Here is a 12431-nt window from a genome sequence, read left to right as displayed (position 1 = left end):
CAGCACCTTTGACGAGCCGGGACGCGCCTCTGCGTCTGCTTCATCTCTTCTCCGATTACGTCAAGGAACACTGACGGTGGGCCAATACGCCATCCGTTTCCGCACTTTGGCTTCAGAACTCGGGTGGAATAATGAGGCCCTAACAGCCGCCTTCTGGGAGGGACTCTCGAGTCGCATCAAAGATGAGTTGGCGGGTCGTGACGTGCCCTCCACCCTAGATGCCCTGATTGCCCTAGCAACTCGAGTGGACATTCGTTTTCAGGAGCGCTCCAAAGAGCTGTCTCGTGAGAGACGTCCGGTACGGCATTCTTCTCCTCCACAGAAGCCCTCCGTACCTCAGTCATCAACAGCTGGGATTCCCGTCCACGAGCCCATGCAGATCGACCGAGTACGACAGTCTGAACAACGTCGAGCAGAGCGGCTCGCCAAGGGCCTCTGCTTTTACTGCGGAGAGGGAACACACCTCCTACGCTCCTGTCCAGAAAGGCCGGGAAACTCCAAAGCCTAGGGTTGGTAGGAGAGGCCACCCTAGGTGCTGGGACTCTCTCAGATCCGGTTATGTGGACTGTGCAAGTGTCTACGGGAGAGACGCGCTTCACGGCTGAGGCATACCTCGATTCTGGAGCAGCAGGCAATTTCATCCAGCAGGCCACTGTGGACAAGTACCAGCTGCCTGTTACTCTACTCGAGAAGCCCCTAGTGATTGCCTCTGTGGATGGGAGACCCCTCTCTGATACCATCTCCTGGGTCACCAGACCGGTCGAACTGCGTATCGGTGCCCTGCACACCGAGAACATCGCTCTCTACGTCCTACCACACATGTCCCATCAAATCCTGCTGGGACTTCCCTGGTTGCGGACACACGAACCATCAGTCAGCTGGGGTACTGGCGAAATCACCCGATGGGGCCCTGCTTGTCATGAGAAGTGTCTGAAATCCATACAACCCATCCGACGACCTCCGGTTCCAGAGAACCTACCGGAACTGCCCTCGGCCTATTGGTCCTTCGCAGACGTTTTTGACAAGAAGGAGTCTGAGGTACTTCCGCCACACCGTCCCTACGATTGTGCCATCGACCTGCTCCCAGGAACAACACCACCTCGAGGACGGATATATCCGTTGTCTCCCGCCGAAACCAGGGCCATGTCTACCTACATCACAGAGAGCCTGGCAAAGGGATTCATCCGGAGATCCTCCTCTCCTGCGGGAGCGGGCTTCTTCTTCGTTAAGAAGAAAGAGGGTGACCTACGCCCATGCATCGACTACCGGGGTCTGAATCAGATCACCGTCAAAAACAAGTACCCTCTGCCGCTCATCCCCGAATTGTTCGACCGGCTTAGAGGAGCCCGTGTGTTCACCAAGCTGGATCTGCGGGGTGCATACAACCTAGTTCGTATCCGCTTCGGGGACGAATGGAAGACCGCGTTTAATACTCGCGATGGGCACTATGAATACTGCGTGATGCCCTTCGGCTTGTGTAACGCACCAGCAGTCTTCCAAGAATTGGTGAACGACATATTCCGGGACCTTCTCTACATCTGTGTAGTAGTTTATCTGGATGACATCCTTATCTACTCTCCGGACCTCCAGACCCACAGAGAGAACGTACAGCTGGTTCTACAAAGACTGAGAGAGAATCGTCTCTACGCCAAATATGAGAAGTGTGTCTTTGAGCAGTCTTCTCTCCCTTTCCTGGGATACATCATCTCGGGCACTGGACTGCAGATGGATCCAAAGAAGGTCTCCTCCATACTCAACTGGCCTCCCCCTTCTGGACTGAAGGCAATCCAACGGTTCCTGGGATTCGCCAACTACTACCGCCAGTTTATCCCTCACTTCTCTGCCCTGACTGCTCCTCTCTCCGCTTTGACCAAAAAGGAGGCTAATCCAAAGGACTGGTCACCTGCGGCCGACGCCGCGTTTTGCTCACTGAAGCGAGCATTTGCCTCCGCGCCTGTACTCCACCGTCCGGAGTTAAACCGCCAGTTCACCTTGGAGGTGGATGCCTCCTCCTCGGGAGCCGGAGCAGTGCTCATGCAGAAGTCCTCCTCCGGCAAGATGGTGACGTGCGGTTTCTTCTCCAAGAGCTTCTCAGCACCTGAACGCAATTACACCATCGGTGACCGAGAACTATTGGCGGTCAAACTGGCTCTGGAGGAGTGGCGCTACCTCCTGGAAGGAGCAGTGTACCCCGTGATTATCTACACGGACCACAAGAACCTGGAATACCTGCGGTCCGCTCAGCGACTGAACCCACGGCAAGCCAGGTGGTCCCTATTCTTTGCCAGGTTTGACTTCCAGCTCCATTTCCGACCCGCGGACAAGAACGTACGCGCTGATGCTTTGTCTAGGTCTTTCATGCCCATGGAACAGGAGGAAGAGACTACCCAACCCATCATCTCTCCTAGCAAGATCATTTCGGTGGCCCCTGTCACCCTGGCCCAGATACCGCCCGGAAAGACCTATGTCTCTGAGACTGACAGGCAAAAAGTGTTACACTGGGGTCATGCCTCAAAAACAGCCGGTCATGCAGGCCAGAAGAGAACATGGGGTGCGATTGCACGCCATTACTGGTGGCCATCCCTTCGCAAGGACGTCGCTGCTTTTGTCTCTGCCTGCTCCTCTTGTGCCAGAAACAAGACGCCCAAACACCTGCCCTATGGCCGTCTTCTGCCTCTGCCTATACCCTCAGTTCCCTGGCAACACATTGCGATGGACTTTATTACGGACTTGCCATTATCCTCTGGACACACAGTCATATGGGTCGTGGTGGACCGGTTCTCCAAAATGGCCCACTTCATCCCCATGGCTGGACTGCCCTCTGCTCAGGAACTCGCGGAAGCCTATATCCATCACATCTTCCGCTTGCATGGCTTTCCATCCCACATCGTGTCCGACAGAGGAACTCAGTTCACCTCCCGCTTCTGGAGGGCGCTCTGCAAACACCTGGGAGTAACTCTGGACTTTTCTTCCGCATACCATCCTCAGTCTAATGGCCAAGTGGAGAGGGTCAATCAAATCTTGACATCCTTCTTACGTCACTATGTCAACACCCATCACGACGACTGGTCCACGCTTCTGCCTTGGGCTGAATTCTCACATAACCACCACATCAGTGAGTCGTCCTCCAAATCTCCCTTCCATGTCGTTTACGGACTTCAGCCCTCCGTTCCATTGCCTATATCCCCTTCTTCGGATGTTCCTGCGGCTGACACTGTAGCCCGTGACTTCGCTACCATTTGGGACTCTGTCAAGGCGTCCCTTGGACGCGCTTCCCAGCGGATGAAGAAACACGCTGACAAGAGGCGTCTGGACCCTCCGTGTTTCTCTCCTGGTGACCTGGTCTGGCTTGCTTCCCAGTACATCCGATTGAAGATACCTTCCTACAAGCTGGGTCCTCGCTACATCGGGCCGTTTAAGGTCCTCGCCAAGATCAATGAGGTCTCCTACAAGCTACAGCTCCCGGCCACGATGAGGATACCCAACTCATTCCACGTCTCCCTGCTCAAGCCGGTTGTCCTTGGTCCCTTCTCCGCTGCTGCCAGTCCGGCTCCTCCACCTATTGCCGATGACGACATCTATGCGGTAAGGGATATCGTGGCCATGAAGACCGTACGAGGTCGACAGTTCTTCCTGGTGGACTGGGAGGGGTATGGTCCTGAGGATAGGTCCTGGGAGCCCAGGGAGAACGTGGGCACTCCTCTGATCCGTGCCTTCATGTCCCGGTTGCGGGGAGGGGGGCGTGGGGGGGGGGGTACTGTCACGCTCCCCGGGTCCTTGGCTCCCCTCCCCGGGTCCTCCGCTCCGCTCCCCGGGTCCTCAGCCCCGCTCCCCGGCTCACCTGCCACGCTCCCCGGGTCCTTGGCTCCGGTGCCCGTCCTTCCCAGGCCCCCTGGTCTCCGATCGCGGCGCCCGACGGCCTCCCAGGCCCTGGCCGGCTCCCCTGCGTCCTCTTCTCAGCCTCCTTCCCTGGCTTCTGGCACCCGGGCTGCGCGCATGCGCATTAGGGCGCGCGCGCGGTCACTGACCCTTTCTTAAAGGGCCAGCGTCCATTAACAGGAAATGAGGCTGAACAGGTACAGGGTATATAGGGGTGTATTGTCCAAGAGGGCGGGGCCTGATCTTCGTATTTTCCAAGCTAGGAGTCAGGTCTCCTTGTGTCGTCTTGCCATACTCACGTATCTCTCTTCTAGAGCTGATCCTGCCTCGCCATCCGGTCCTGCTGAATCCTGAACCCCGCACGCTGTCCGTCTGCCATCTGACAGTCCGTACCATCTCGGATCCCTGCGGTGACCCGTCATCTCGCTCCAAAGGTTCCGGACCCCGCCTGACATCACCTCGGCTTCCGAACCTGAGCTACGTCACCCGGACTACCATCTGTGACTCCGCGGTCCCAGGGACTCCTTCGTTACACTCACTGGCACGGACTGTTCTACTGCCCATAGTGCTTCAGCTACCGGACTCCTTACCACCATCTTAGAGTTCGGCCCAGTGGATCCACCTCCTGGGTCTGCCCGACCGCCTGGCCCTGACAACATCGCTCATCTCTATTCTCCGGTCCCCTAGGACTTCTTCAAATTTTCTGTGTATGTTTTATACTTTATTTGTACTGATTCTAAGATATTCTCTTCTGACATCATCTGAGTATCATTGTATATACTGTATATGCCCTGACTAGTTACTGCTTTTTATATCCCAGAGGAATAAGAGAAGCAGAGACGGAAATAATCACTGAGCGCTCTGCTAATTCACTGCACCTTCATCTCTGAACAACACTGTAATAGAGCGACATAATAGGGTATGGGGATGGAGGTTTTTGTACGGCTCTGTATCACTGTGTGAGAGGGAAGTCATAATATTGCTGACAGGAATACTCTGCTGCATCGTCCTCTGTCGCTCCGCTGATTGTAAGAGTGAAATCAGTTCCTGATCCAGATCCTGTGAATCTCTCTGGGATTCCTGATTGCTGAGTATTCACATCATAAACTAGAAGTTTTGGCGGCTGCCCGGGTTTCTGTTGGTACCAGGCTATACAATCCTTTTTAGCCCAAGAGCTATAGACACTTGAACTGGATTTACACGAGATGGTGACTGTTTTTCCTGGTGACACGGACATATAATCTGGAGTCTGAGTCATTACAATTTCTCCACAGGAAACTGTGAGCAGAAGAGAAGAGACAATGGAAACATGAAGAGAAGAGACAATGGAGACAATCAAAAGAGAAGAGACAATGGAGGCAAGAAGAGAAGAGACAATGGACAAAATCAGAAGAGACAATGGAGACAATCAGAAGAGGACAGACAATGGAGACAAGACGAGAAGAGACAATGGAGACAATTAGAAGAGACAATGGAGACAATCAGTGATATAGTGACATGTGCTTTTTCTCCTCTCACTACATGTACACAGCCATGTTCTGTATATTCTCTTCTATCCACAGAGTATAACCCTCACCGGATATTACCTTGCATGTAAAGATACAGCGCACAGAGCAGAGATCTCAGGGAAACCATCCTCACTGTTCTGGACACTCACAGACGCCCATCATTGCTTTCATGTCTTATTTATATCACATGAAATCTACAGGGAAATCGTATGAGATGATGTAACAGGAAATAGGCAAATCACCGGATTATAGGAGATTACATCATCTGCTGCTTTATGGGCTGATCAGCAGTGAGAAGAATAACGGAGGAGATAATCCTGTCCATAGATATCAGAAGTAACAATCTAATCCATCTGATCTGTAATATTGTAAATGGAGAAGTTTCCTGATCTGTGTATTTTGCTGTGTTGGGTCAGTACCAGCCCCATGTATAATGACAAAGTAAGATCCGATTTACCCAAAATGCAGATTTATTAACAGAAATAAGGTAAAGTATGAGACTTAAGGCTACTTTACACGCTGCGATATCGGTCCCGATATCGCTAGCGTGGGTACCTGCCCCCATCTGTTGTGCGACACGGGCAAATCGCTGCCCGTGCCGCACAACATCGCGCAGACCCGTCACACATACTTACCTGCCCAGCGACGTCGCTGTGACCGGCGAACCGCCTCCTTTCTAAGGGGGCAGTCCATGCGGCGTCACAGCGACGTCACTGAGCGGCTGCCCAATAGAAGTGGAGGGGCGGAGATGAGTGGCCAGAACATCCCGCCCACCTCCTTTCTTCCTCATAGCGGCCGGCGGCAGGTAAGGAGAGGTTCCTCGTTCCTGCGGCGTCACACATAGCGATGTGTGCTGCCGCAGGAGCGACGAACTACATCGTTACTGCTGCAGTAACGATAATCGAGAATGGACCCCCATGTCACCGATGAGCGATTTTGCACGTTTTTGCAACGATGCAAAATCGCTCATCGGTGTCACACGCAGCAACATCGCTAATGCGGCCGGATGTGTGTCACAAATTCCGTGACCCCAACGACTCTGCATTAGCGATGTCGCAGCGTTTAAAGCCCCCTTTACAGTATAGAAGTGATGACGATCAGCGATGTCCTGGGGTGAATTCTGATAAATCCTCCTTCCATCTCTATCACACGATATAGAGAATTGTGCTCAGAAGAGAAGATCTTCCTATGAAACGTTTCTCTGTTGGTTTTGGATGTGGATTACAAATACTGACATCTAAGGCTTTATTCACATGCTGCACTTTTCTCCTAATGTTTTGTGAATTTTTTCCCACTGTGTTTTACAGTTCTAGTGACTGAGCTAAAGGCGGTTTCTGAAATCTCATCCCCAGGCTGGTAATTTCTTCCTTGTGGATTTAAATCATAAAAGCTTTTTCTTATCTGCAGCGTCAATTCTTTCACCATTTTGCAGTGTTTTTCACCCATTCAAAAGAATTTTGAAAAAAGGAAGTAAAAAATCATCAGTATTTTCTGGTAAACACTGGGTATTGATGCAGGAAAATCATCTGCAAATAGTCAAAGTGTGCACATGGCCTAAGTACTGGTTATGTAATGCATGTGACAACAATGTTCTGCATCTTCCAAATATCTGGCCTGTGGGGAGGGTGACAAGATAGAAGCCTTTTCATACAAAATACTGAAAACGTCTAAGCCCAGCTATGTTCTGCCACAACCTACATCATGTCTGCCAAACGTATGTGGGAATAATGTGAGCCTGACGTTTACATTTTTTGGCCATGATTCCAAAAGGTGCGTTTGGCGCAAAACCAACACTTCACATCACCTAAAGAACACCATACCCACAGTGACAATGGTGGAGGCAGCATTTTTCTTTGTGCTGTTTTTTTGTCAGCTGCATCTAGGGCTTTAGTCAAGGTGGAGACAATTATGAACAGTTTCAAATATCAGTCAATTTTGGACTTCTGTTGAAAATGTGAAGATGAAGAGGAATTTTGGATTTCAACCTAAAAACTCTAAACAATCTCTAAATCAACAAAAGAATGGCTTCACCAGAAGAGGCTGAAAGTTTTGCAATGGCCCAACCCAAGCCCAGGCCTGAATCTAATTGAAAATCTGTGGCGCGCTGGGGCTTTGTACATAGGAGATGACCCCACAATCTGACAGATCTAGAGCTACTGCAAGGAAGAGTGAATGTTGTAAAAAGTATTAGTTTAACAGTGCAAATTTATTTATTATTTTAGTTATTTTTCTTTTTCCATGAAAAAAAGATTTTTATTTATTTTTCAATTGGATTGTACAGAATATAGGCAACATTAAAGATGGCAAAAAGTTCTGAAATTATTCTTTTTGTTAGGATTTTTTTTACATGACAAAAACCCACCATTTTCACAGGGGTGTGTAGACTTTTATATCCAGTGTATATGACACTTTAGTCTTTCTCCTGATTTTTGTTGGTACCAGTGTGAAGCAGTGGCGTAACTAGAGTTTGATGGGCCCCAGTGCAAAATAAGGTCCGAGACCCCCCTCGGGGTACAGGATGATTACACTTGGCTCTTTTCCTCTGCACCCAGCTTTCCCATGCTCCGATATCCCTTTTTCCTCTCAGTACCCAGCTTTCCATGTTCTGATATCCATCTTTTCCTCAGCACCCAGCTTTCTCATGCTATGCTATGCAACTTTCCCTCAGCACCCAGCTTGCCCTTGATATCAGAGCATGGGAAAGCTGGGTAGTGAGGGAAAGATTTATATCAAAACATGGGAAAGTTGAGTGCTAAGAGAAATATGTATAGGAGAGTTTTGCAGGCGGGGGCCGCTGCTGCTTCCCTGGAGCCTGCTCGGATCCGGGTTCGCTGCTGCGGCTCGAGTGGTGATCGGACCCGGGCTCACACTGCCGTCCGTCCTTACAACCGTCGGAAAAGGGGGTTATGTACAGGGGGAATTATCTGTGACGCCACCCGTGGGTTGCAGTGAGGGATGGCGGCACCGCCGCTGCCTGGTGATGGGGCGCCCGGGGCTGGTGGAACAGGGCAGCTAGATGGGAACCCCTCCACGGGTAGGGGAGGTGTAGTCCTGTGGTCCTGTGTCTGTACATGGGAGTGATGGCTGCTGGAGGTCGCACGCCGGATTGGACCGGGGGACAAGGGTGTACTCACAGTTCAGTAATTTCACACAAGTCCAGTGGTAAACCAAGTTGCCAGTGACCGGTTGCCGTTGGAGGGTGTACTCGGGTCCCACACCCTGGTTAGTGAACAGGTGTCCCTTCCTCCTGCACGCTGTGTTTGTTTCTCCTTTTGGACGACTTTGCATGGAACGGAGGAGTCCACTCCCGGTTTTGTATGTATTTGGGAGCTGTGGCCCGCGAAATCTGACCCTTGGGCTCTCTGTAGGTTCTGACGGATGCCCTATCCCCAGTGTTGGGCTTCCGTTTTGCTCTCTGGGCTTCTATGGAACAAGTAACAACAAGGTCTGAAATTAATATTCACTGCTAATAAAATTCAAAACAACATTTGAGGAGCAAGGATTGTCCACAAAAAAACAGTGATTTCAATAAGTTTTATTTCTGAATAATTCATAAAAATATGCATATAAATGTTAAAATCAATAATAATAATAATAATAAGAATAATAATAATAATAATGATGCTTCAACATGAGGGACGATATATAAGCAAAAATATAAAAATGACTATAAAACGTGCACCAAAGTATATACAAAGCCGAACTGTTTATCAAATTTAGATTAAATAACATAAAACAATGTATTCCAAATTTTTATATATGTATAGGTTAAATATCCTTATTAAAACCTTCATGCGCTTATGAAAAATTATTACTACTTTTCTTTAAAAATTTTATAGGCCGATGGATAAGAAACATCTACGTGTGACTTTATAAAAATTAACAACAATAATACTCAAGGTAAAATAGTGTGTGAATCATATAAAAATTAAGAACACAATGTGCATAAGACTATATTACTCAAAAAATTATTGTGAAAATAGGGGTGAAACAATCACTAAATAAATCAAAAATAAAAGTAAAAAACAAGATGCAATGTGCAAAGTGCTAATTTTGATAAAAGTCACATGAAAATGTAAAACTAAAGCCTAATTCAGTAAAGATTTCTAAATATAAGCACAATAATGACCAAAAAGTCTCAAAACACAGAGTGTAATGTACAGACCTGCAATCCAGATCGCATGAAAGTTGTAAGAAGGAAAGGAACTAATCAGCCAAAATACCTTTAAAAATATTCAAGCCAAATGGCAAAAACCGATCTCAATAAAAGAAAAAAAGCAGAATAGGAAGAAAAATTCAGCTGTATATTACAAAATAATAAGCAGAAAAAGTTGTTAAATAAGGTGCCAAAGTGCTTACCAGTATATAAATATATATACACAAGCTGTCAGCTACAGTCTTAGACAAGATAAATAGCAAAGCACAGTATAGTGTTCAGCAATTTAGCTGAATATAGCAAAGTTGCTTGGCTAAAAAGAAAAGATGCTAAAGTGCTTATAAGTGTGCATACATATAGAAACTATCAACTCCAGAGTTACAAATGAATATAAGGTGTCAGGAAAAAAAAAAAATATACAGAAAAATACGGCTTAGTGTTCAACTATTCAGCTGCATATAGCAAGGTTAATTGGCTACAAAAAGTAAAGGTGCTAATGTGCTTACAAGTGCATATGCATACACAGGCTGTCAGCTCCGAGATCAGGAATAAAGATAAAGATAAACAACAAGATACGGCCAAGTGTTCAAGAAAGAAGGTGCTAAAATGCTTAAAAGTAATAGTAATGGTAATTACCAAAAGTGCATGTGCTATACCGTCCCTCTACTCCGACGTACCTTTCCAGTATTCTTCCTCAGGGAGCGTGTGTGCAGGGTAGAGGGGATGGGTCTTATATACCTCTATAATTACGGCAAACTGATTCCATATGTGGCGCATGGAGCCAATAGTGTTCCGGTCAGTAAATAATCCCTAATCCGCGGCATTGGATGCTGGTTTAGAAACCTAGCAACCATATATGCCGCGAACTCAGGGAACAACGTTACAGAATGGGAGCACATGCGCACTGGGTCAGTCTCCGCAATTAATCCCAATATCACTGAAGAAAACTATATATTACAATCAAAATAAGTAGGATTAAAATACAAATACATGAATACTAAAATCTTAAATCATACAACATTATTAATTTAATCAATACATATATAAATAATCAAAAATTCATTACAAAGCATATGATACCCAAAAATATTTTAATATATACAGATAAATCTTTGTTAGATATGAATGAATTTTTAATTCTGCCGATCCCATATCGATCCATTATAGTACTGCAACAATACATATCCTTCAGTGTATCAGTTCTAGAGACTCTAAATAAATTAGAAAAAGGAAAAAAAAAAAGGATTAATACCTTTATTAATTAAAATTGTTTAATACATGTGAAAAAAATGTGAATATATAGATAAATACATTTATATTAAAATTAAAAATATAAAATTAAAAATACACAAGACCCATTCGCTCCTTAAAAATAGATACCTCTATGCACAACCAATATAATATATATATATATATATATATATATATATATATATATATATACATATATATACATACACATACATACATACATATACATGCATATATACACACATACATACATACACACATCCAAAAAATATTAAAATTAATAAAAACCAACAAACTCTATCATCCTGAGACAAAATTACAGAAAAGCCCCAAACCCAAATTGTTCATTTAATCCCCCTGGTTTTAAACTACCCAGACGATATATCCAGCAGCTTTCAACTTGGGCCAAGATCTTAGCTAGATTTCCTCCTCTTTGACCCATATTTACCTGATCAATTCCTTTAATCTTTAAAAATCTGGGGTTACAGTCGTGAAATGCTTTAAAATGCCTCGGTATAGTTTTCAATACAACATCTTCTTTTTCACTTTTTGCTTTTTCTATGTCCCTACAGTGTTCCCTTTTTTCTTTTGTTGAATAATACCATCTGTTATAAAAAAAATTGGCCACTAACCCTACTCCTTCCTTCAAAAAGGAATTATTGGACATTTTGGATGGGGCAGTTTCTGAGAATGTAATCCCAAAAAATGTTTTTGATTTTATTAAGGATTATCAACCCCGTATAGCCACTTTTTATTTAATTCCGAAGATCCATAAAAATCTGACAGACCCCCCTGGGAGACCTATTGTCTATTAAGAATACTGGAAACGTACGTCGGAGTAGAGGGATGGTATAGCACATGCACTTTTGGTAATTACCATTACTATTACTTTTAAGCATTTTAGCACCTTCTTTCTTGAACACTTGGCCCTATCTTGTTGTTTATCTTTATCTTTATTCCTGATCTCGGAGCTGACAGCCTGTGTATGCATATGCACTTGTAAGCACATTAGCACTTTTACTTTTTGTAGCCAATTAACCTTGCTATATGCAGCTGAATAGTTGAACACTAAGCCGTATTTTTCTGTATATTTTTTTTTTCCTGACACCTTATATTCATTTGTAACTCTGGAGTTGATAGTTTCTATATGTATGCACACTTATAAGCACTTTAGCATCTTTTCTTTTTAGCCAAGCAACTTTGCTATATTCAGCTAAATTGCTGAACACTACATTGTGCTTTGCCATTCACCTTGTTGTTTATCTTTATCTTTATCTTTATTCCTGATCTCGGAGCTGACAGCCTGTGTATGCATATGCACTTGTAAGCACATTAGCACTTTTACTTTTTGTAGCCAATTAACCTTGCTATATGCAGCTGAATAGCTGAACACTAAGTCGCGTTTTTCTGTATATATTTTTTTTCCTGACACCTTATATTCATTTGTGACTCTGGAGCTGATAGTTTCTATATGTATGCACACTTATAAGCACGTTAGCACTTTTCTTTTTAGTCAAGCAACTTTGCTATATTCAGCTAAATTGCTGAACACTATACTGTGCTTTGCTATTTATCTTGTCTAAGACTGTAGCTGACAGCTTGTGTATATATATTTATATACTGGTAAGCACTTTGGC

The 12431-nt window shown here is 45.5% G+C and overlaps 1 gene segment (V, D, J or C); it reads right to left on the bottom strand.

Moving 5' to 3' along the window:
* Positions 1–4831: 4831 nt before the first annotated feature.
* Positions 4832–12127, bottom strand: LOC142252715 (immunoglobulin kappa variable 4-1-like). The segment is given in 2 exon segments: positions 4832–5157; positions 12046–12127. Coding segments are annotated over 2 exon segments (408 nt in total).
* Between the last annotated feature and the right edge of the window lie 304 nt (positions 12128–12431).

Source organism: Anomaloglossus baeobatrachus, chromosome 1 (genome assembly GCF_048569485.1).
Source record: "Anomaloglossus baeobatrachus isolate aAnoBae1 chromosome 1, aAnoBae1.hap1, whole genome shotgun sequence".
NCBI lineage: Eukaryota > Metazoa > Chordata > Amphibia > Anura > Aromobatidae > Anomaloglossus > Anomaloglossus baeobatrachus.
Note: the sequence above shows the minus strand (reverse complement) of the source record. Positions and strands in the feature narration are given on the sequence as shown.